Source organism: Psittacula echo (genome assembly GCF_963264785.1).
Source record: "Psittacula echo genome assembly, chromosome: 5".
NCBI lineage: Eukaryota > Metazoa > Chordata > Aves > Psittaciformes > Psittacidae > Psittacula > Psittacula echo.
The window spans coordinates 70,301,629-70,327,725 of NC_137739.1; the positions used below are offsets into that span (position 1 = coordinate 70,301,629).

At 40.3% G+C, this 26,097-nt stretch overlaps 1 protein-coding gene across 1 annotated transcript in view; it reads right to left on the reverse strand.

Moving 5' to 3' along the window:
- BRF1 (BRF1 general transcription factor IIIB subunit) overlaps window positions 1–26,097 on the reverse strand; it is a gene marked incomplete at its 3' end in the record, with an annotated part of 179,077 nt that overhangs the window by 110,601 nt on the left and 42,379 nt on the right. Inside the window, exon 3 of the mRNA XM_080617127.1 lies at window positions 20,665–20,838. Within this exon, the coding sequence (XP_080473253.1) occupies window positions 20,665–20,838 (174 nt within the window). The remainder of the gene's footprint in view (window positions 1–20,664; window positions 20,839–26,097) is intronic.

The window sequence follows — 26,097 nt, forward strand, 5'->3', positions numbered from 1 at the left end:
AAGGAAGAACTTAAAAGAAGAGCAGGGCTGGCAGACAAGAATGGGGAGAGAGGCACCAGGAAAGGAGCAAAGCTAAAGCTGAAAAGGAAAAAGAAACCAGAGTAAAATCACTGCAGAAAACATCCTGTCTCTGAAGAGTGCAAACACAGGTATGAAATTGCACAGTCAAAAAATCTGCCCAGAATGACCATTTGATAGCAAACTGGGCATGAAAAAAATGCAGGTGTAAAGGAGGACACCAAGAGCAAAGATTTAACTAAATGTAAAGGAGTTCAGTTCTCTCTTTTCCCTATGTACAAAGTCTGTAAGTGTTATGACTTGTACCAACAGTGAAAGAAAAGTTTCACAAAACTCAGAGGTACAAATCTGCAAGAACTATTCTGAGATGACAACTGGGTGTTCAGCATGGCAGCAGCACACACATTCGGAAATGTGAAGCAGCTGATTAGAGAGAGAAACCAGAAGCAGAGAAAAATCACTGTCGGCTTACAAGTGGCAAAGGAAAACCAGCACTGTCATGAGCCTGGCACTCTGCTTTTCAGAAAACTCCAGATAGGGGGGGGAAAGGGAATACAAAACACACCACCAACCAAAACCACAACAAAACAACAACAAACAACCCATGCAAAACAAACAAATAAACCAGAATAATCTCAGCCCTGAACTGGCTTGATTCCTGCCCATTACTAGCCCCATTCCTGGGCTGCTATTTGTGCAGCAATATAGCAAACCAGCCTAGAGAACTGTCTAAATTCTAAAATAAATATTTTTTTTCTTTTCTTTTTTTATGTCCCTGTTTTCAACTGGATTAACTCCCCACTTCACATGCAACTGTACAAACACCTTGGCTGATAGAAGGCAAGGGACAGGCTGGGGGAGGACTGAGCAGGCAAGGACAAAGCAAGACGACTTTCTGAAGCCATGCCAACTCATACTGGCTTAAAGCATTCATCAAAACTAGAGCCTGAGACAATCTCTCAGTCACTCATCCCACCTTCTCAAATTCCTCTTCAAAGTAACACTGTTTGCAGAGTTCTCCCTAGTTGGTTTCCAAACACAAAGACCTACCTTATCTGAAAGAGAAACCTTAAAATAAATAAATAAGGACCAAAGCCTGCAGAATAACTGCTTTATAGTAAGCCAAAATCTTATAAAACTGGTAACACTTCCCTTGTTTCAAGTACATACATGGTTCCTGTGTGAAAGTTCATCACAGTACAGCTCTGGTTTACCACAGTAAACACCCAGCTATCCTTTCAAAAAGTAGCATTATAATGCTCAATTAAGCCAGAACAAAACCAAATTCTGTAGATACAGAATGTTTTATGTTTTTCCATGATAGAAGGTAAGCTCTACATCTCTGCTTTCATGCTAATGCATTGGTATGAAGTGCTCCTCAGAGAATTGTCTCAACAGACCTTTGCTAGGAGGGAGCACAGCAGCTGCTGTACCCAGCACTGGGACATGGCAAGAATTCACACAGAAACTCAGATGCTGCTGTCCTGCCAGTATCAGTGAACTTGATTTATCCATGCACAGGCATTATCTAATATCTTACATGCAAAACAGTGCCACTCATTAGAAAGTTTGACACTAGAGCCTTTGTTTTGAGAAAAACAAAGAAAATGAATTGCATCCCTGCTATTCTGAGGCCTTTGGTGGGAAGTACAATAACCAGGTGTTAAATTTCACCTTCTCAAAGGCCTTTAAGAGATTCATATCAGCATATGTCACATTACACAATGACAGAATAAAGCTGATACAGAATCAGATGCCTGTAAGGCACATACCTGTAGAAACCTTTTTTTACCTTGAACTGGATACTCACCGCCATGCACAAGAGAACCCTTGCCTTCAGACAGCGGGCACTACAGGAGTATCTGTTCCCTAATGGTGTATTCCTGTCGATGAGAAAACCTCACCTCTGCAGGCGGGAAAGATCTGTACATTCCCACCCACCCTCACACCTACAGCACTCTGTAGGAAAATATTGGGTGTAATGGATTCATGGATGTAGCTGGCTCTCTCCTGGGGCAAGGGCTGAGCAAAACTTCCACAAATGCTACCAAACTGTTAATTGCTAGTCTTGTAGTAAACAAAGCAAGTTTGATTAAAGGCATTACAGTAATTGGCAAGCTTAAACACAACATGGAGCTGAAAACTGGGTGCTTTGGACTAGTTCATCAGCAGTGCTTGGAAGTCAGGACAACACACCACTTTTACACTGGTTGAACTCCTCAAAGTAGCCAAGTTTAGTCATTTTCAATAAATTAATAGGAAAACATGGATCTAAACTGATGTACTGCATTCATTGCATAGAAAAATCCTGCATAGAAAAAAGCCATGCTTTAAGAAATGCCTACTCTAAACATAAAAAAAGAATTTCTGCATGTTCACTGTAGAAGAAACCTACATGCATCATACCAGCAAAAAGGTATACAGAATTTTATTTTCATAAAAGAAAGTTGCATTTTCTAACCTGGGCCTGTTTGATGATACATAAATAGGAACTCATCCCAAATGAGTTATTATTATATTATTATGAGGTAATAAAGCATTTTACCAAATGTAGAACAATTCATCTTGCACAGGCTATGTTTTAGAGTACCACTGCAAGACTGTTCAAGGCAGGTTTATTTAGCAGTATGGACTAGATAACTAGAGACTAGTTATTTAGTAGTATGGGAGGTCCATTACCTCCTTGGACAGCTTTCCAGGTATCTTGGGATATCGTAACAGAAGCAACTGAGTTAGCATGTTTGAATTTACCAACCTGTGGACATGACACAATATGCAGTCATGTCTTCACTTCCACTTCACAGCCACGCTCAAAAGAGGTATTACCCTTAGCTGTCACTGGCAGGGCAAGAAAATACCTTTAATCCCTGAGAGGCCAACTGAACAAGGCTCAAGAAGAATTAAAAAAAAAAAAAAAAAAAAAGAAAAAAAGAAAAAGAAAAAGAAAATAAAAAAGAAGACAATAAAAAGAGAAAAGAACTGCAACAGCTTTTTAAACTTTAGAAATATCAAACACCAATTTTAAAAACCTTTCAGGGCTAGAGACAAGTGATGCATCATACTTTGAAATGGATACAATTCTCAAGATGACACATTCCCTTTCAAGGGCATAATATACTGTATTTTAAAACAAATTTATGTTTTGTAAAGAACTGCCCCCAGAAAAAGATTAAATTTGGTCCTTAAACAAGTATAATACAGCAGGTGGAGGGAGGAGTCTACTGGCATGGAAGAGAGATGACATATCTCAGATTTGAAGGTAACTAACTTTTCAGAGTTCCATTACGAGAATAAATCTTTGAGATGATCTATTGAGCAGGGAAAACACAAAGTGTATCAATGCCTGTGGCTGTATTTTATCTATATGAAAGGGCAGGAAATATATGCTTCCCTTTGGGAATCAGTTTTTCCCAAGAAATTGAAAAGCATAGCCCAGAGGGACTCCAGGCTGTGCCTTACGACACTAGGTTTCTGTTTCCATTTTTGCCAATGCCACACAAAAAAACATTTAATCATTCTTCACTATGTTTTTAAGTTTCTCCATTCTTGGTAAAATGCTGTGAAATCTTCCGATTACCTTATTGTCGTAATACACATCTGACTCTGGGGTTCTCAAGTCTCTCCAAAGGGTCGAGAAACAAGCTTTCAAATGTATTTCAGCCATAATGTCCCAGTAGGTAACTAACTTTACAGTCAACAACTGTTTTTCAGACCATCTCCTTGCCTTTGAAAGACCCAAGCTATACCCCATCCTAATGCAACGTCCTGCTCTAACTAGTGAGTTTATGATATGCAAACCAACATAGAAATTTGTCCCTTCACGCAAAATATGCAAAAGGGCTTAAGAGCTAAGTTACATCCTGAGCTCCTTATAATAAAAAGAAATGCAATGTATCACAGATTGAGTCCACCCTTTCAAGTATGCCAGTCCTAATTTTCATGCCTCTATTATCCAAAACACATAGCTAAGAAGCTGTTAAAACAACTTTAAAATCCTTTATTCAGTTTAATATTTAATTCGATTTTGCATGAATTTGCTCTAAAAGCATGTTGTAAATACACTTATCACTCACTTCTCAGTGTTAAAATTATAAAGCAAGCATCAATTCCTTGTTTACTGGTTACTCATCTTCATGAGGGAATTCTTAAGAAGCAAAATGAAAACCCTTTATTGAGGTGAGGCGCGTGAGGGAAAAAGAGGGTAGGAAGGGGTCAGAATTCACACACTGATATCTTACTGAAAACTCAGGTCTTCAATAAGCAATCTGCTGCAATTCTTCACTTGTCAGGGATTCTGCAATTCTGTTGGCATTACTGTCAATATTTCCTTTACTTAAGTAAGAACTCCCAAAGCATCTGAAGACAATGTTGCACTGCATCAGTTAGTGAACACACTGAAGTTAATTTACTTGAAAATTGCATTTCTCACATTCTTAAAAGTTAACAACCTTCATTAAATGGAATTAATCAAGATGGAGAATGAGGAATATTTTCCTGAAGTGTCATTTTAAACTTTTATCCCTGTATTATCTTCTTTTGAATGCTGTAGCAATGGCAAGCACTTATCTCACGTCTCTCTTACAGCACAGAGACTGCTTCATTATCAGTTTTTAAGAAGCTGTAAACTTATCTCAGCTGCTGGAATTCTTCATGAGAGAAAGAAGGAAAAAAGAAAAAAGTCAGTAACGACGTACATATCATCTACCTCTGGGAAAAGAAAAGCTGCCCGTGATATGCTGGGAAAGATCTCTTTAGACTTATTTCACACAGCCTGCAGTAGTTTTATTGTAACCTAGCAGCGTAATTTCAAGTAACGTTCTGCAATGCGCTGATGGCAAGCTCCTAAAATACAGCTCTGCTCTGAACAACCACTGAGAATGCTACTGTGGGTCTCGTGTTTACAGCTGCTCACTGATGGTGTCGTATTTGCAAAGCTGTCAAGAAAGATGATAACTTTGTTCCCACCACTGAGATTTATAAATTCAGCCTAGGATTCTGATAGCAAGCTCAGTACACTACCAGAGCTAGTCAGCCTGCAGAACATGCTCCTCTTCACAATTATAACTGAGAACTTGAAGAGGTTTAGCCAATATACTTGGAAAAGTATATTCCAGGGCCTTGGCAAAATCAAATAGGAGAGTAGTATGTAGAACAGGACTCCTGCACTGTGGGAGGCAGCACTATAGATGCACATGGGACACAAACATATCTACATCATACTACTGCCTTCATGAGCGAGTCATTTTCCTTCCTTCCTGTGCCTCAGTTTCTGTGACCAGAAGATGGTCATTGTAATGCTGATCCTTGTAATACTGAGCTTCTCTATAAAATGGTGTAACTTCTACACTTCCATCACCAGGACCTTCAGCTAGGAGGAAGCAAACTGGAATTACAGTTCTAGTGCCAGAACTGTACATACTAGGACAATATAACCATATATGATATAAAAAAAATACATTAAGGAAAAAAAAAAGAAACTGAAATAACCTGAGAGAAAAAAGCTGAACTAGGTTTACACCCCCCCTCAAAGCCTGGCCATTCACCTACAAAAGCTTCCACTTGTTTGATCTTCTCCCAGCCCTACAATACTTGCATTTCAGATTGCACAGCTTAAAAAACAGCTTCAAAAAGAGAACAGGCAGGGTTCAGTCCTGATTACCCTCTCTGCTTTTAACTCCCCTTACAGAAGTGAATCTGGGTTTTTCACAAGTCACGAAGAGGCTTTAGTCACCAACCCCAGGGGAAAAATAGAAAAAAACAAAACAAAACAAAAGAAAACCACACAAAAACACCCACCACCCTATATATACAAAAAAAGATAATCAATGAGCACCTGTCACTGTATCACCCATCAGAAGACTCATTGCTCTGGACTCTGAGCAAAGAGAAATTTTTACAGAGCACTGGCTAAATAGTTAAACTGCCAAGTGGACAGACGTTCAGCTGCACCCCTGAGTAAAGTGTCACCTAACCCATCACAGCTTTACATGGCACCTGAACCAACACAGGATAATGGGAAACTGGCGCTGCGGTGGATGCTGCTTATCTTGACTTTAGCAAAGCTGAAGCTATGGTGTGCCATGGTGTTCTTAAAGCCAAATTGTTGAGACATAATGGTTTGGCCTGCTGGCCTAGGAGGTAAGCATAAAATTGGCTAGACTGCCAAGTTTAAAGGGCTGTGATTAACAGTACAAAGTTCAACAAGGAGACAGTTACTGCAGGCATCCCTCAGGGGCAATGCTGTCTCAATTAGAAATGAGACAGCAAGGCAGAAAGCACCCTAGGCAAGTGTGTAGATGACATTAAGCTAGGGGAGCAGTTGATACATCAGAAGGTGAGGCTGCTACTCAGAGGCATCTCAGCAAGCTGGAGAACCGGGCTAACAGGAGCTGCATCTGTCTTTGAACTTCTTCAAGTCTCACACCTGAGAGAGTAACCCCTTGCTACAAGTACAGCTGGGAATGACCAGCTAAGGAAGTCCCATGGACAGGTCTAGCACGGGTCAGCAGCATGCTCTTGCAAACATGTACTGAGCTGTGTTAGCAGAAATGCAGCCAGCAGCAGAAGTGGTTATTTCCCTCTATTCACTACCTACAAGGCTGCATCCGGAAAGCCATGTTTAAGTCTAGGTTTTTAAGTACACTTAAGTGTACACTCTGAGTGGTTGCAGTGGAGGGCCACTGAGATAGTTGAGGGGCTGGAGCATGTGATGTATGAGGAAAAGCTGAGAGAGCTGGGCTTGTTTCTGCCTGGAGAAGAGAGGCTTTAGCGGAAATCTAATGCTGTCTTTATCTAATGAGCAGGTATAGAGAATATGGAGCCAAATCTTTCTCAGACACACAACATAAACAGAACAAAAGGCAACACATGCAAGATGCAGCAAGAGAAAATCTGATATTAGGAAAAAAAAAAAGAAAATTAAAATCTTTGCTTTGAAGGTAATAAAACCTAGAGAGAGTATGACATGCCCACTGCCAAAGGCAACCGACACTCAACCAGAGTAGGGCTTCAGTAACCTACTGAGCAGGTGAGCAGGGAATTGGACAAAGTACTTCCACCCTAATTTATTCTACAATTCTACACAGCACAGGCTTTCTGGATTGTTTCCCAAGCATTTCATCACCTTCAGATACACTGTCTATATAAACATTTCCCTGTATGTACGATATCTTCTTTGACTGCTGGAGAGCTGGTAGAAAATGCTCTGTATTTTCTTCTCTCTGATCCTGAAACCTGTCAGTAGGGATGACTGGCTGCTGGGATGAAACACTTCTGTCAAGATACTTCTCCCCCTCCCACCCCCAGCTTCTTTATTTAATGCCATCCTCATATTTTGGATCCTACCTCTCAGCCACCATTCCTGGCTCCCAATTGTGCTCCCAACTTCTCCAGTTGCAACAGGAAGAAAGTGACCAGTTCACAGCTCTGCTGGGAGGGCTGCCAACATTATCAGCAAAAACCAAGGACTGAAGCGTTCCCTTGTTTCATCATTGAATGACTATGAGAAACAGCTGAGACACTGAAGCCACCAGTTCAAAGACAGAGGAATGAGTACAGAGGCAACCAATACTTGAGTTGCTTTCCTCTGCCACAGTAAGAGCTTAGTGTCTAAGTGGAAGATAACAAATATTAAACTGAACATTGACAAAAGTATTTTCCAACTTAAAAACTAGAATCTGAATATGCTGGAAATAATTATTGGCAATGAACTGGGTCCTCCACATGTGACAAGAATGCAGTGATTTGGGAGTCCCTCAGAGACAGCAGCACAGATGCAGTCCATCTGCTGCATTCTCTAGAAGACTGATCCTTTAAGGACCAGAAATTTTTATATAAATAAGAAAATTCAACTTATATTCTGCAGAAATTAGCAGCACTCATGTGCGAAAACCAAACTTTCAACTCCAGATACAGCATTCTCTCATTTCAGGTACCAAGACACAACAGCTGAAACCTCCAGATGTCTCTTTAAAAGAAGACTTCTTCAGTTACGACTTACACTGTTTTACATTTCTTCCCTTCTTTCCCTGGAGATTGAGGATGGCCCAAAGGTGATTTCAGTGGCAATTTTCAAAATAAGTATTCTTAATTCAGACAGCCCAGCTCTTTCACCCAACAGGAAAAGTGGCAGGAAAGCATCTATAATCTCACAACCTTTGGAGCTGAACAGGCAGAACTTCATTACCTTGAAGCCATGGCTTCATTAGGGTGGTGAAACAAACAAACAAACAAGTGTAGTTTTAAAGCAAGTTAGCTCAAAGAGGACAAAATCCTTGCAAAGCAAGGATGCAGTGGTGCTTTCTCAGGTACTAGCAAGGTCAGGTAAACTGTGAAATTTTCTCCAGTCTAACTTGAAACACCAGCTTTTTGTTTGTTCTAGAATCATGCCAAACATTACAGTATCTGAAAAGATAACAACTTTGCCTCCCCTTGGAAAGTGCAAGGCCAAAAGTCTCTCTACAAGCATAATAAAAAGTTAAAAGGACCAATTATAGGAAAAAAAAAAAAAAAAAAAACCTGTAAAACAGATAAGTTGAGAAATTCTCCTGACAGTAAGACAAAGGCAATATTTGGAGTTCTGGTTTTTATGCAATAAAGACTTTCAGTTAGTACATATCATGTTGCTGAATATGCATTTTTACCGCACAATTTTCTCTTAATATTAAAAAGATTAGAGCATAAGTTAGACAAAATTTTTTGTTCATATTAAAAGGCTTTTTTTTCCAGTCCATATACTTCCCCTTTCACAATTTGCTTTCCATCATGAGTAGTTCATATATGATAACATACACTGTTTGCCATTCCTCCTGGCTCTACTAATACAAAAGGAATCTGAAGAGCACACCAATTTCTATTCTCTGCTAAGACTTTCTTTTTGGCAGACAAGCTGCTCCTTCATTGAAGAAACAGTTACGTATCTCCATTTAAAAATACTGATTAGCAAACCTCATAGCACTTTACCAACACATGTAGTCAAAACATCACTGAGACTACTGTGTTTTTCCTGAACTTGAAGGATGTTGAAAACTTAAATGTTTCACTTACAGCTGATATAAAGATGAGAGCTCCACAATTTATGTTTTATTGTCAAATGTTTAAAGGATTAAATCTAAATAAAATACATAATACAGAAGCTTCAAAGCACACGTTATCTTCAACATCTTATTTCCAATTAGCAAGTCAAAATAAAGAAGGCATGGGGAACATTTGGCTTCAAAAGCAAAGCTCTGGAAGAAATCAAAATTTTGGTTGGTTTGGGTCTTATTTAGGGCTGCTATTTTCCCAGACTTCTGAAACTGAGTAAGATGGAAAGATTATTTTCTGTCTCTCAAAGGGGGGAAAATAGCAGACATACCACCCTGTGACTATTATATCATTTGTACTTACAACAATACTGAGCCAGTCTAGGAGTTAAAAGACATTTTCTTTCGCCTTCAAGGAAGGACATGGACTTGCCATGAAGCCAGGCTAACAGTGAAAAGGTTAGAAGAGGCTCAGCTCACAATTTTACTTGGCACAAGATTATAAAATACTGAAAACCTTTCACTGAGAAGCATTTCCAGTATGAAGATTCCTTACGAAGACTGTATCATGAACCCAAAATCCTAGAGATAAACATCTGAAGAAACAAGACAGCTCTTGAGAAGTACTTTTACCAATTTTTAAAAGGCTTATACTTTATTAGGAAATAAGAAATCATTATCAAGACCACTTTCAAGATATGAGGACATGCCAGGTATGAGAATGAGTCCTGTTTTTCCAAAACAAATTTGAAAGGTAATATCGTTCCTCTGATATACCTTCACTTTGTTCTTATGACATCAAAAACTGCAAGACAAAAAAAGCTGCATAAGAGACTTCAGAATATGATGAAAGTAGACACAGCTTTAGAAGACCTGAAGCTAAAATAACATCTGCAGATAGCAAGCACAAGAAGTGCTTATAGGTCTCAACACAATGGCTTTTATTCACCCTATTTTGCATTACTGATCTTAATTAAACTAATAATGTGAATTTGTCTTCTAAGGCAGTACTCTTACTACATTAAAATGCAAATACACAATCTTCAAAATGATTTTAATGAAGGAGAGCATTTAATTTTCTAATTGACTTCTAAAATATTAAAATGCAGACAACATTAGTGACTGCTACAAGCAGGAATATTTTTCAGTGACTGGGTCAAAAACATCAGTGATAATTGATCATATTTGCTCCCAGGATTTATTTAAACAAACCATCAGGTAACGCTTTTCCCTTTTTTCTTCTTTTTTTTTTTTAATTCTCTTAAGGGAGGGGTGGGCGTGCAGGGAAGGAAGGGGAAGCGTCTCCTCCACATCCCACACCACATCCAGCACATCCTCTGACAAAAGCAAGAATGTGCTACACAATGACCAGCTGTACCACACTGTTTTTCATTTAGCTGGTGTTTGCAACATCTTGGCTCCCATCAGGTCAAAACACCACCCAGTTATAATGCTGGTTTTGCTGACATAAGCACCAAAATTTAGATGCAAAGATAAACTTCTGAATTAAGCAGAGAGCCAAGCTAATTATTTCCTCTTTTAAACAAGCCTTAAGAAGATTGTTAAATATTTATTTTCACAAGCATGCGGGGATCACTGAAGGTCAAAGACATAAGAGGTGTGATCCCCTTCCTTATCGTCCCTCCTTTGTATTTAATTCACTGGAAGCAGGCCTCTCTGCCATCACATTTCCCTCCCCTCATCCATCACCCAGAATTTATTGTGCCTTTGTTCCCTTCATTAGTTCCCATGTCTCTGCCACCATGCTTCAGAGCATCACCTCCTCTCAGTACTGCTGGTAAGCGAGGACCACCCTTCATATTTCCAAACCCAGTATCACCGATGCCATTGTAGCTCTCCTGTTCCTTGCTTCTGTTTCTTTCCTTTTTTCACCTTTACCATTAGAATATCTCATCAGTTCAGAAACCCCAAACTGGAACCTAATTACTAAGAGGACAGACTGTGCAATTAATTTCATTAATTATTTTACTTAATGTATGCAGTAACAGACACTATTACATGCATTAAAAAAATCTGTCTCAGATGCTTCTGCTGTAAGTTTTTCTGCGTTAAACAAGGCCCCGCATGGTGATGGAGCACAGAACTGACAAACAGTAAACACTTCACAGTATCACAGTATGTTAGAGATTGGAAGGGACCTCAAAAGATCATCTAGTCCAATCCCCCTGCCGGAGCAGGAACACCTAGATAAGGTTACACAGGAATGTGTCCAGGCGGGTTTTGAATGTCTCCAGAGAAGGAGACTCCACAACCTCCCTGGGCAGCCTGTTCCAGTGTTCCGTCACCCTCACTGAGAAGAAGTTTCTTCTCAAGTTTAAGTGGAACCTCTTGTGTTCCAGTTTGTACCCATTACCCCTTGTCCTATCATTGATTGCCACAGAGAAGAGCCTGGCCCCATCCTCGTGACACTCCCCCTTTATATATTTATATACACTAATAAGGTCCCCCCTCAGTCTCCTCTTCTCCAAACTATAGAGACCCAGCTCCCTCAGCCTTTCCTCATAAGGGAGATGCTCCACTTCCTTAATCATCTTTGTTGCCCTGCGCTGGACTCTCTCCAGCAGGTCCCTGTCCTTCTTGAACTGAGAGGCCCAGAACTGGACACAATATTCCAGATGCGGTCTCACCAGGGCAGAGTAGAGGGGAAGGAGGACCTCTCTCGACCTACTGACCACCCCCCTTCTAATACACCCCAGGATGCCATTGGCCTTCTTGGCCACAAGGGCACAGTGTTGGCTCATGGTCATCCTGCCATCCACTAGGACCCCCAGGTCCCTCTCCCCTACACTACTCTCTAACAGGACGTTCCCCAAACTATACTGGAACCTGGGGTTGTTCCTGCCCAGATGCAGGACTCTACACTTTCCCTTGTTATATTTCATCAAGTTTCTCCCTGCCCAACTCTCCAGCCTGTCCAGGTCTCGCTGGATGGCAGCACAGCCTTCTGGCGTGTCAGCCACTCCTCCCAGCTTAGTGTCATCAGCAAACTTGCTGACAGTACACTCAATTCCCTCATCTAAATCATTGATGAATATATTAAATAATACTGGTCCCAGCACTGACCCTTGAGGCACTCCACTAGATACCGGCCTCCAACTAGACTCCACCCCATAGACTACAACTCTCTGGCTTCTGTCCTTCAGCCAGTTCACAGTCCACCTCACTACCTGATCATCCAGACCACACTTCCTCAATTTAGCTATCAGGATGCTGTGGGAGACTGTGTCAAATGCTTTGCTGAAGTCAAGGTAGACCACATCCACCGCTCTGCCATCATCCATCCACCGTGTTATTTCCTCATTAAAGGCTATGAGGTTGGTCAAGCATGACTTCCCCTTGGTAAAGCCATGTTGACTGCCCCTCATAACCCTCTTATCCTTGACATGCCTCAAGATGGCATCAAGGATAAGGTGTTCCATCACTTTCCCAGGGATGGAGGTGAGGCTGACCGGTCTATAGTTACCCGGGTCCTCCTTCTTGCCCTTTTTGAAGACTGGAGTGACATTTGCTTTCCTCCAGTCCTCAGGCACCTCTCCCGTTTCCCAAGACTTGGTAAAGATGATGGAGAGTGGTCTAGTAATGACTTCCGCCAGTTCCCTCAGCACCCACGGGTGCATCCCATCTGGACCCATGGATTTATGGATGTCCAGATTGCTCAGCTGGTCCCTAACCCATTCCTCATCGACTAAGGTGTGGGTTTTTTTTTTGTTGTTGTTGTTTGTTGGTTTTTTTGGTTTTTTTTTGGTTTTTTTTTTTTCACAAACCACTACTGCTACCACCAATAGTAATAATGATAAAGGAAATAACAAGGAAGAGAATACAACCGCTCACCAACCGGTACCTCGCCCCCACCCTGCCATGATCCAGCCCTTCCAGGAACTCTCAATTCTACTTAGACCTGCCCATAATGTAATTCAAGCCTGCAGCAACAAAGGCTTCAGTGGACCTAATCCAGAAGCCTATAAAGCCTATCCCTTCCTTTTAAAGCCAGACCATGATGTCCAGTTTTGTTCCAACACAGAAGTATGATGGGCAAGTACTAAGGATCTCCAAAATTAAAAACGATCTAGGTGCAACAGCTCTATTGAGTGCAAACCCCATGGTTTTCAGCAGTCGTAAACATCTATGTGCTTTAAGAACTGCCTGAAGAGAGACTTGAAACAGTGTTCCGTAAAGCAATAAAGGATTTCTGAAGTCGCATTTCAGAAGAGGATTATCTTGACCTTTGCTGCTCAAAATTTCCCTTAAACGAGGAAAACAAGCAGAGCTATCAAAACCAGCCAAAATCCGTAATCTTGATAGGCGACCCTGTGACCCTGTCCCCCTCTATCTCTGCAGATACTTTGTTTAATGCTCCATTACCGAAAAGTTGACAATTTGAGGCACCTGCTGGGTAGCATCTTCCTGGGGGGAAAAAAGCTGGTCACTCCTCTACACAAAAGCTGGTGAGGATTTCATCAGCAAATTCAAGGGAATCTTCTTGCCATCACATCTCTTCTTAACAGCACCAGAGGTCAAATACTATTTTACCCTGAGTTAGTAACAAGTTAACAGAAAAGCAGATTTTCAGAGTGAACAATTCTTCAATAAAATATTAGCCTGAACACACACACACACATATGCACAAAATTACAGTCCTCCTGCTTCTTCTGGATGATATATTTAGAAATCCTATTAGCTGGAGAGATCAACATTCTTATCTGAATTTCCAGGATGCTGTAACACGCAAAATTAGAGCGGCTCTCTTAAGTGGGTCAATTATCACTACTGCACTTGCAGCAGCTTTCCCCCTCCCTCCCTGCAGCATCTATAATGGGCATTTAGCACAAGCATTTAAACAGTAAGATGCTGAGTTGACACACACCATAATGTAAAGTTCCTTTCCCTTTTATATTTTCAGATTCTTAAAGGAACAAAGAAAATCACCCAACTACAGAATATCCACATTAAAATTATGGTCTCCCTGGGGAAAGCTTCGATGACTTTAGCAAGAGGGCACCCTGTGGGATAATGCTAGTCAGCAACCACACTCAGTATTTTCCTGCCACATCTGAGTCATGAACAAGTACGGTTTATGGCTTTCATCCCCAAGGAACAAGAAGAGAACATGAAGGCCATTAACCATCTCTCCCCAGCCCTGTGCCCCAGGTGCTGGGCCATCATACAACCAGTTTGAAAGGCTTCAAGTTATTTTGTTCTCAAGAAGGAATTCTCTGTAAAAGACCCTGCAAACCACCAGACATAAGCGGAAAAATCCAGGTATCCAGCACTATACTTTAGATACTTCAAAGGCATACACAGTGATCTGACAGATACGACACAGGACCTAGAGAAACACAGGGCTCTTCCGCGATACAGCTGGAGTGGAAACACTTCATTTCCTCAGCAACATACTTGCTTTACACGTATCTCTTTCTATGACAAAAAAAGCATGAGGCAGTACTGCAAGTGAAAAAATCATGTGATTCATCTTCACCCCGTGGAAAAGGGGACTGGATATGCAGGCTTCAGGTCATGAGCCCTGCTGCTGAAATTGAGCAGTCCCAACCCTGACTGGAGGAGAGGGTGACAGGGAGAAATTAAGGTGAGAAATTAAATTTCCATTGCTGTGTCTGGCTGCCCTCTTCCCTACATCTCCAACATTATTCCTATTTGGTACTACAGGACAAGAATCACACAAGCTAAGTATTACCAAACATATGAGCTATTTGAAAAGAGATGCAAATAACATGGGGCAACAATAGCCACACCCTATTTAAGACAGCAAGTTTTCATTAATAGGTTGAAACTCTCCCAGCTAAAATACATCCACTCAAAAGCACACCAATGTTAAAACTTCATTTTGCAATGAAGCGGACAGGCTTTTGCAAGACTTCCAGTTCAAGCAAATGCTTTCTTAGGAAGCATTTCTTTACTGAGAGGGCAGTTAAACACTGAACAGGCTTCACAGAGAGGTGGTTGATGCCCCAAGCCTGTCAGTGTTTAAGAGGCATTTGGATAATGCCCTTAATAGCATGCTTTCTTTGACTTTTGGTCAGCCCTGAAGCGTTAAGGTAGTTGGACTAGATGACTGCTATAGGTCTTTTCCGATTCAAGATGTTCTATTGGATTAAACTTACTATGAAGTAACATGTAAGAGCTTGGCATAATTTACTACACACACAAATCCAAAACAAAACAAAGTGAAATGAAGTTATTTTCTTTTGTAGATATACATACTTGAACTGTGCAACTTAAAATCCATTTTTAATCTCTTATGTTCTGGTCACACTCAACACTTGAACAAACCACATTTTGAATGCATATATTTAAGCAAAAGGTCAGTTATTATAAAGAAAGTCCTTAACCAAAGAGAAATAGAAACTGGTTTTCTTAACTTCCCTAACTAGAGCTCTAAAATTTTGTTGATTTAAGCCTAATTTCAGAAGTTAATAATTTAGTCAGGAACACTAGGGCCTGCTGGCTCCAGGAAGTTTTAGTAGAGGTCAGAAGATTGCTGGAGACCTAATTTTTCATTTCGAATAAAAAAGGAAGTCTTGCCCTTTTCCTTGCAAAGACAGACTTTGAAGTGTTAGTAGGGAAACAAAGAATGTATCCATCAAAGGCTCTCATGGCATAGTTATACAAAGCTTCCCAGGACAGTATGGAAGCCGACAGAGCCTGTTACTACGCAAGAGGAAATTAGCTGAACTCTTCTTGCAAAGACCAGCAAGGCAGAAAGGCCAGTAGCTGCTGCCTAATCTAGGATTAAAGAGACCAGTTCCTTACTCCATCACAGATTTTCTGGGCAACTTTGAATGTGTCAAACTTAGCTTCAGTTCTGCACCTGGAAATGAAGATAAATACTCTCAACTTCCCTTACTGTGACATGAAAATAAACACATTAAACCAGAAGGCATTCAAATAGCTTGGCAATAAAGTACAAGTACTGCAGACAAATAGGAAATAACAAAGTACTGCCCCATTCAGTGAGGAGATGCCCTTTTTTTTTTTTTTTCCCCAAATCCTTCTTGCCTGCTGGCATCCTGTAATGCCTTCATGATCTTCCCTCAGACAAAAGGGAGGTTCACAGTGCAGGGGAAGCAGGGGAGGAAAAGCGCCTTATGCTTTCCCACCCAGCTCAAGTTTACATATAAAAGACACTAAAGCATCACTGCTCCCAACACTCAAATTTAAGAGGTTATTTTTCTTAGACATTTAGCAGAAAGGCTCTTCTGCAAACAACTGAGAAGAGAGACGTCACTCAGCTGCCTTGGACTGACCCAAGGAGACCCCATCTCTTTCCTCTCGCTACATACAAAGCCACTGAAGACCACCTGAATAACTTGGGCATCCACAGTCTCAGGAGGCTGCCCCATTCCTGGCCAATGAGAAGGACTCTGTGAGCTCCCTGGCACTGAGACTGATCAGCAGTACTTTGAGGAGAAAAACCTGCCTTGAATTTACCTCCAGAGGCAAACAGTGGGATATTTACACTGAGAGAACTTTGTGAGGACTCTTCTCATGTGGAAAAGGTTTTATTTACTATGCTTTAACAAGACAGGATTTGATTTACAACTAAGGGTGCACTTTCCAGAGAGCTTCAAAGGAAAAGAATAAATAAAATAAAAAAGGTACATGTGTGTGGGAAAAGAGACATCTACCATGGAAAATGTTGCCATAAAAAAAACCCTCCAGGTGGTAGCATTGGAAAATATTACAAACAAAATAGTGGAGAGCTGTACAGGGTTTTTTAACAGTTGTATACAACAAAAAGAATGACAAACAGAATGAAATGTTCTTTAATTAAAACAAACTGATATCCCACCTGGAAAATCCCAGCCAGGCTCAAATTGTTCCTGAGTGACCCCAGGGCAGCCATGGGCTACAGCCAAGCCTGTAAGTCACTCAAACACCCTGCCCACCACTTCCCAAGTTCTCACTCCAGGGAACGGCAGGACCAGCTAAAGAGCCTTTTGTTTCCATTCAAACATATGTAGGGGTGGAAAAGCTGTTCAAAACATTAAAGAGAAACAACTGAGGACTGTTACTATTCCAAGAAACAAATTAAGAGCCAGAGTCTAAAATGCCCGGAGCACTGGCAGTGCCAGCTGAAGTCAGATGTCACTGGCAACATTCAGCATCATTCAGCCCCTAGGAGGGGGACAACTGGTTCCATCAAACCTGAGGATTTAAAAATCACCATCTCCTTCAGATGTATTTTTGGCATTATACCTTTACTTCTGACACTGATAATATAGACACATTTTATAAAGAGAATAATAAATTAAAGTTTTCATAGCTAGCTCATTACAAGGATGAAACACCTCCCAAATTCAACTAATAGCTAGTGAGCCATCTTCCCTTTAAAATATTAACACTGACAAGTAATACAAGCAGGGCAAATTAAAAGTTATGTCAAAGTCAGTGCATTGTAGGGTTTTGTGTCAAATAAGCTAATAAAAACCATAATGTGGTGTAAAATCAATTCAGATCTCAAACAATATATTAAACTTTCTAAAGAACTATAAATAAAAGCTTGTACTTTAGACAAGTAAACTTTTATGTTCTCTTTCAGTTCTAGAACTTTTTTCTTCAGATTAAAAAATGTGTGTTACTGGAATACTTTGCATTTTTGCATTAATTAAACAATGCATAAGGAGAACTTCATATTTTCCTATTTCAGGCTGAGGTTTATTCAGGCATAATTCAGACTGCACCAGGAGACTTGGCTACAGTTTTCCTCACATTTTCACAAAGGCTGGCTGGCGACACATACATTATGAAAAGAAAAGAAGAATAAGCAGATATCCATGTCAGATAAATACATTCTACTCCCTCAGACTGAACTTGCAGACAATTAAATCCTGTCTTCCCTCCAAACGCTTCCCACTCCTTTGGTTCTGCCATTGGAGAGAACACATTTCTTGCGACTTCAGCCCCTGATTACATCCCACTATACCTCCACAAGCCACATACATACTTTGCTCCTTCTACCATATTCTTTAAGAAACAACTTCTACTTCAGAGACTAACCTATTCCTAGATAATGTTTGTGGCCTCTATAGCTCCCAAGGCACTCCACTGTTCAGTTGGGCCACTCAAAACCAAGATTCTGTCTGCCTCTGAGGAGGATGCTGCCCTTCACTACTTCCAAGTCACCTCTTTACTGTAAAATATATTCACCAGTCTTCAGTCTTTAACTTCCCATTCTAAATTTCTCAAAAAATTGCTTCATGAAAGAGTTCTATAAGCAACACAATGGCAATGAACACTTTGAACTCAGTAAATCTACTTAAGCACTGTATATAAATCTTGAAATACTGTATGTCCTTTGTACAGTACATTATATAGTGTATTTATCCTCACTGCATGCCATTCTCTGCTGGCTTCTCCAGAAGATCAAAACCAACTGCAAGCTCATTACCCTGAATGTGCATCTTCATTCTTGCTAAAGCATCTTGTCACATGGGTGTCCTCTACACATGCTCTGGACCAAAGGCCCTGGGAACATCCCTGCCTCCTGTAGCACAATTCCATATTGTCAGCTCTAGGCCAGACACAAACATAACATGCCAGTAATGATGATCATAATCTGTGGAGGCTTGAACATACTTCATTTTCAAAGGTCATCAATATGCACCTCAGGCTCCGAAGTTTTTAATGAAAAGATAAGATTCCAGAAAAGGAACTTGTATTTCAATGTCCATAATCCATAATTTATTTGGGGTTTGTTGTTTAAACTACACTAGACTTTAAATACTAAGAAAACCCAAACCAAACAAAACAAGGAAAAAAAACCAAAGCCACACTACCAAAGCAAAAAACACACCAAACAGCAGAACACACCAAGCAGCTGAACTCAGTCTCCGAAAGGTAACAATTAAATCCTTATCTAATGGATAAAAAAATAAAAAACAACACTAATAAAACTGAGACACAGTCATGCACTTCACTACTACTTCTTGATTCCTAGGCAGCACAGTAACAATGCAAATGAAGCAGGAGCACTTTGTGATACTGATATAGAAAGACGAGAGTACATCTTTGCAATCTGACCCATACTCCACATGAAACAATAGCAGTAAAGTATCACATGTGATATTATCTCCACTTAACAAAAGAAGCTGGGAAATTAATTTAGGTATATATGAAGTGTCAACCAGACCAGTACATCTCGCACATAAGTAAGATATATGCTGAAGTACTTTAAAGAAGGTTGGAGAACAAGCAAAGGACTTTTCATTTGTTTGCTAGAAAAGTTTAGCCCCCTTTGGTTACTGATGGCTGCTACATCACAATGCACCTGATTGCCTCTTACAGCTGATACTGCTTCGAATGTTTTATCATCACTATCAGTGGGTGAAATTGGATATGCATATTATGGCTGAGCTATCATTCAGTAGTATCAAATAATGACTGTAAATAAATCACTTTCAAACTTTGACATGGGTATAAAAAAAGTATTGGTAATGCTTTTAAATCAGCACTGTATTTATGGCAATGATAGAGTTCTACTGTTGACACAGAAACTTTACATTAAAAAAGACCAGTGTAATAGTCAAGCCTTCCTTTTAATTCCATTATTCCTGCAAAACCATTTTTCTAATCAGGCAAATGCAATGACCACAACACTACCAGAAAGCACTAATTTTAGAATACTGAATGTAGTTTCTGGAAATAAAAAAACTAAATTTCAATCTTAAAAGGAAAGCTAAGCTCTTCAACTGCTAAAATAGTGAGAAGAGCAATCAAGAAAAAGCAACAAATCAAACAGAATATTGACGACATGCACACGCTGCTTTAAAGTAGAAAAGAACTAAAATAACACAGAAGTAATTATTTGATAACAAACTCTAAATTCCAGCAACTGAAACACAACATAAAAGAAATATAAATATGTAAAACAAATAAATTTGCATGGTCATTACAACCCATGTAAGCTTTAAATATTTAAAAATATTTTAAATACTTTAAAATAAGTTCTACAAGACAAAACTAGGGATGATGTGGAGCAAGAAGTACTCACTTGCAAATCTGGCTTGTGTGCAATCCCACCTGTAGCCACGAGATTTCCTGAATGATCTCTGAACAAACTTCATAATTTATCAAATACTTTTCCCCCAAAACTAAAATGGGAGTGCCACTGACCTTCCCATAAACATTAAAAGAAGGAAATCCAAGTATCTTGATGGAAAACCTACGGGAGCTTCAATCTGTTCTTTAATGCTGACACTGCAAGAGGCTTGGGGTTAATATTCATTTGTTTTAAAAGAGAAAAACAAAATAAATTTACACCACAAACAAGTAATCCCAAGCAAAGCACAGGAAAAGGACAATTTTATACAACAAAAAAATGTTGAGAAAAAAAGAACTTCAGAGTTACTGATGGGAAGCACAGTGACATTTACAGCTCCTTGCTGTAATCAATATTGTATATTCAGAAAGGGACAAATTTTACTTGAATTCCTATTTAATTCATCATATAAAATCAACAGTGAAAAAGTTCCCTCCTAACCACTTACCTTTTCAAATTCTGAAACCAGGTTTAACTGGGAGGGTCGACTTGCTGAAAGTATGTCTTTATTAAATTTATTTTTATTTTTTAAATGTGAAAGGATACGAGGAGTTCCTTCTGTCCTACACACCAGGTAGAGACATGCAGCAATTACATGGGTCATCTTTCTCCCCCGAGTTAGGTGTTTGCTCACAGCCATCTTGAAAAAATTAAAAGCTGTATCCAGACAATGTTGATTGAGTTGAAGCTGGTTTCCCAAGTGGTGAATTTGACGTTTCCCTAGAAAAATTAACAAGGAAACAAAACAAACAAACAAGAGGCTTAACAACTTCATAGTTAATGTGCTTTGGAGTTGTTTTGCTTGTTTGGGGTTTTTTGTGAGGTGGGTTTTTTTAAAGACAAAATTGAAGGGGCATATTTTGGACTTCATCTCTGTGTGAAATACAATAATCTCTCAGGTTTCAGGAACTACATATCCTCAACTACTGAGGACAAAGAAATGCCTCGTTTTGGACTGCTAGAATTGAAATACATGCAATCAATGAGCCCTGGAAAACAAAGCTACAAACATCAGCCCAGAAAGGATCTAGAATATAGTCCAGACATCACAGACAAAAGATGATGCTCCCTTCCCTTAACATCAATTGACAATTAGCACTTGTTAGCTGTACATCAGTACAGCTGAAAACAGGACTGAACTGAAACCAGGAGGTCACGGCACGCTTGACACTGACATGCAGAGGAGACATTTTGCTGCAGCTCTCCAAGAAGTGATGAAGTCTGCAGTTCCTCTAGCCACAACTGAAGCCCACGAGGAAAGGAGCTCTGCTTGGAGTTTGCCCATGATCACCACTGATGGAAGGTACTCGGTCTGAAGCCTATCGCACTCAGGTCTTCATTTCAGGCTTGGCTGCCAGACTCCAAGATTAGACTGAGGCTTCAGAAAAACAAATGTGCCTTCACCCTTAAATGAAACAATAAAAAGAGTGTGTTTTGGATGATTCATGGCAGGAAGTGGTACAGCTGCTGGGACAGACTCGGGAAATGAGGTCCAGTGCATCCTCACAGCTTCAGCTTCAGAAGAGTGCGCCGAAAAGACAGCTTAAGAAAAAGTTGGGGGAAGTCATGAGGAAAACAGAGTACTGGAGTTCCTCAGCATACAGGGTCAGATGGCACATCAAGAAAAATCCTTTAATTCAATGTGCTGGGCAGATGTTTCCAGTACATGTATTTACAGGAAGTGTTCATCTGTTCCCGTCAGAGATGTCTGGAGTAGCTTTGCTGAAGGAGGCACAATACCTGCCCTGCACCTCAGCCACCACCACTCACAGAAAGTGATGGTGACCACACGATGCTTACCAGATCAACATCGGCACCTGCACAGACATTTTAGTTTACGGAAATCCCTACATCATCATCATCATCATCATCATCACTAACAACACAGTAAAAATGCTTCACCCCTGAACAACTTTCTGCCAAAGATGCTATTTCAATTCAGCTTTAATAAAAAGCGACTTGAGACATTCAGCCAGGGTCAGCAAGACTTCAGCCAAACAGAAGCTGCCACAAAGCAACAGCTTCCTCTTCCTGCCTATCTGGAAATTAGTGTTCTCATCAATGAGATCTCCTTTAAGGCACAGTAGTCAACCAGGTATAGCACATTCGGATGAAGAAGTAACCACAGAGGAAGGACACATCACCTTCCACAGGAGGTGTGCATACAATAAGCTACTTAAGAGTAATCCAAAGCCCATTATGTGAACGGTTTTTCCATTGCTTATCAGCAGGTCCTGGACTGGTACACACCAGCCTCAAATACAAATACCACACCTCCCCAAAACCAAGCTACTAACTAGCACTTGCCCTCCCCTGGTTTTTATTTCACACTCTGCAACCTGTGTGCTGAAGGGAGATCACAATTTTATGTCCCCAAGAAAGAATCGACTTATACTCATCTGTGGGGGAAAAAAAAAAAAAAACCAAACAAAAAACAACGTACTTGGCATTGAGTATTACAACTCATTGCTGCAGTGGCAGCAAAGCAGCTTCCCTGATCAACCCCTCCCAAAGCAAGTCCACTCTAGAGGCCAGCATGGATCAGCAAGGCTGTGGAAAGCTTCCTCTTCCTATCACCTGAGCTTCCTATTTTATCTGGTTGCATTTGCTGTGCGTGGCTGCTGAGATGAAGACACAAGGAACCATCATCTGTAGAGATTTTAGGCACTACATGCAGACATACAACCATTTAAAAATAATTAAAAAAAAGAGAATAGACATGCCCATGGCTGTGAACCTCCCTCAGCTGCAGGGAGATCCAGACTGGAATCACTGCAGCAGCACAGGCACAGCATTCCCTTTAGGTAAGTTGGTCCAGTTCAGTGTCCTCAAAGTCACAAAGGCAGCTGGTAACAAACAATTTCAGTGGTTTTAAGTGTCAGCTGAATTCTGCTTTTAAGTAAAGCTTTTGTAAAAATATGAAGACGACAGGGGCTGCAATGCCAAGGAAGAGCCACATTCACTCCTGAATGCTTCTTGTGCCGATGGTGGAATGGTGGTATGCAGGGCCCACCTGGCTCCACAGGACCAGCATTGTGCAGGACACCAAGAAAGGAGAGGTGATAAGGAAGCCTCCCATGCCATGACAGCAGCTGATGTGGCCTATGGCACATACCAGAGAATAGCCCAAATGAATGGAGATGCTGAGTAAGAACAGGACAAGCAACCATGAGACTTTTCTCCCAGCACTTCCCTGGCCCATTCCCATTACGATATAATCCTTCTCCCAAGAACACCATTCTCATTCAGGACTCCAGACCTCAGAAGGCCATTGAGAAACAAAGAACATACTAGAAGGAGAGGGGAGCTCTCCATCCAGCATCAATATTTTTAAAATGCAATTACTTTAGGGGTGGCCACTCACTGTCTACTGACAAATACCAAACAGATCTAAAAGCACACAAAGGTACTTGTCCACTTAGTAAATCTATTTCTTTGATGGTCTTACTCAACCTCCAGCAGACCAGTGAAAGCTTTAATTCTGTGTGCTAGTACTCCCTCAAGCTGCTTTGTAGCATCATATCAGTCATGCAGTTTGTGGAAAAAATAGACCACTATTACACTGGCATTGATTCCCAAAATGAACAGCTTAACACAGGACAAGAAGTGCCTTAGAAATTATCTGCATCTTGATGACTAACTTGGGTTTGTCCTTATTTGTTACATGAGAGAAAGAAATGTACTGCTTATAGAACCATCTGAGATAAATATTTATATTCTGTAACCAGTCTCCCATTTACCAAAGATAGATCAAAAGCTTTTGTTGCTCCCCAATACCCCTTAAATTTAACACAACAGCAAAATTCTATTTTCTGGTATCTTAGGTAACACAAAAAACGACCTGGAAAAGTTAGTACCAGCAATCGTGCTTCTAGATTTTTCTGCAGGAACACAAAATACCATGTAGTCCCTTCACAGATTCAAGAAGCATCTCCATTCAGAAAAGTAGCTCCAAGAAAAAGCAGGTATCACCTAAATGGCTCTTGCCCCAGTTCTGCAGTATAGTACCAAACTGTTGTACAGTGCCCTTATCCCAGTCAGAAAACAGTCAAACTTAATTTTGGGACTTCCAAACTTTTCTGCCAATCTCACCAATGACATTTATAGAGATGAAAACTACATCTCCATAATATTTTAACTATAAATACAGCAATTTAATCTGTTGATATCTTAAGAGCAGGTGTTCGTACCTAGAGAAACCAGGCATAAGAAAATAACTGATCAAAATAAAATTCTCTATCCAATATTCCAGATACTGTTGACAAAGATAAACATGAGTAGAGACCAAATGCCTATTCATATTGACACTCTTCAACATGAAAAGCTGTCATGACTGTGCAGTGGTAGCCACAAAACTTGCTAAGCATTCAGACATCTTAAATGAGTTACTGCTCCCCCAGTGATGTAGTCAGTGCAGGGAGGAGCTGTAGAGGACCTGCAAGCACAGGGCTAGGAAGATGAGCAATTCCCTCCAGCAAACCTACAGTACTGCATTATGCCTATCAGCCCTTGAACATTCTCCCACTGTTGTTCGCTAGCTGGGTGGCATTTTATAACCTTCCATTTGCTGTTTATCTCCTGACAGTCTCTATCATTTGCTCAAGACTACCAGTGTGGCTTCAATCTGCTCTAATGGCTGGCTAATGCCCTTTCTGCCAGTTTGACCATATGGTCCCAGTGGGCGGTGAGCTGGTCCAGCTATCTGCGAGGACGCAACAAACCTTCTTATCTCAGCCAAAACAGTGGGAATAACCAACATTACAATGCAATTTATTAGCAATCTGCTCAGCTCTGTATTCATCAGATTACACTGCAGTGCTACAAACTCGAACTAACTGAACTGCTCCACTGGATAGAAAAGAACTGCCACACCTTTAAACCCTGCTGCACTCTGCATTATAAAACTCAAGACAACAGCTTCCTGACTTTCTTATCCATTTTATCCTGTAAAATGTTCTAGGTTTTTTTAAAAAGTTTGAGTGGAACACTATTCTAAAAACTTGCAGCTATTATCTCAGTACTGTAAAGGTATATCATCCTACGGAACAGTCAGAAATAAGTATGCATTGTTTTCTAAACTGCTAGGCAAAAGTACAAGATATAAGACAAAATACACAAGGTTAAAAACAAGTCTCTTAGTAGGCACATCTTTTATTAGTAACTTGCAATAAGAGTTGCCTCTTTTGGGCCCTACAGGGTTTTTTGACAGATCCTAGGATTCTTTTTTTAAACCAAAGGCAATAGAGCCTTTAAGGTCAAAGCTTACACTTCATGTTGCCCTTGAAATTTAGCGATGGCATTAAAGCAGTGTCTAGGTATCTTAAGGAAACGAACAAAGAACAGTGTCTTTCTAAAAAAGCAGCACGAACTCATAAACAAGGTTACAAAAATCTTCCCTCACCAGAAAAAGAATAAAATGATTCTTCTTTAAAGAGCAAAATAAGTCCAGAAACTACAGAAATTTTGTGACACAGAGGACACATACCAGACAGTTCCCATTTATTTCCCAAAGGCTTACAATACCATCAGGGTGGAGAAGGCAGGGGGGTGCAGGGGAAGAGAGAAAAAAAAAAGGCTGCATTTTAAGCAAGACAAAAATCAAGTTCCCAGGCTACCAAGTAGTTAAATTTATCACACTCCTGATTCTGCATCTAAAAACAAAAGGCCCTTTTCAGATTTCAGTTCCAAGCCTACTAAAAAGACCAAGTGGTTTTACTCATTTACTCCCAGCATGCAGAAAGAAATAACATCATCTTCTCAACGAACACCAACCTCAGTGCTTTGAACTGGCATATTAGACCTGAACTGGCAAGTTCAGATAGGACCACTGAATGCTACTGCAGAAAATTTCTATTCTTTTGATGGAGGAAACAAAACAAAATGTGTTTTCTAGGGTAAAAATCACCATCATAAAAATAGATTTGCAAGAAATCTTGGAAATATTAAATTCAAGACAAGAGCCAGTTGATAGCAAAACTG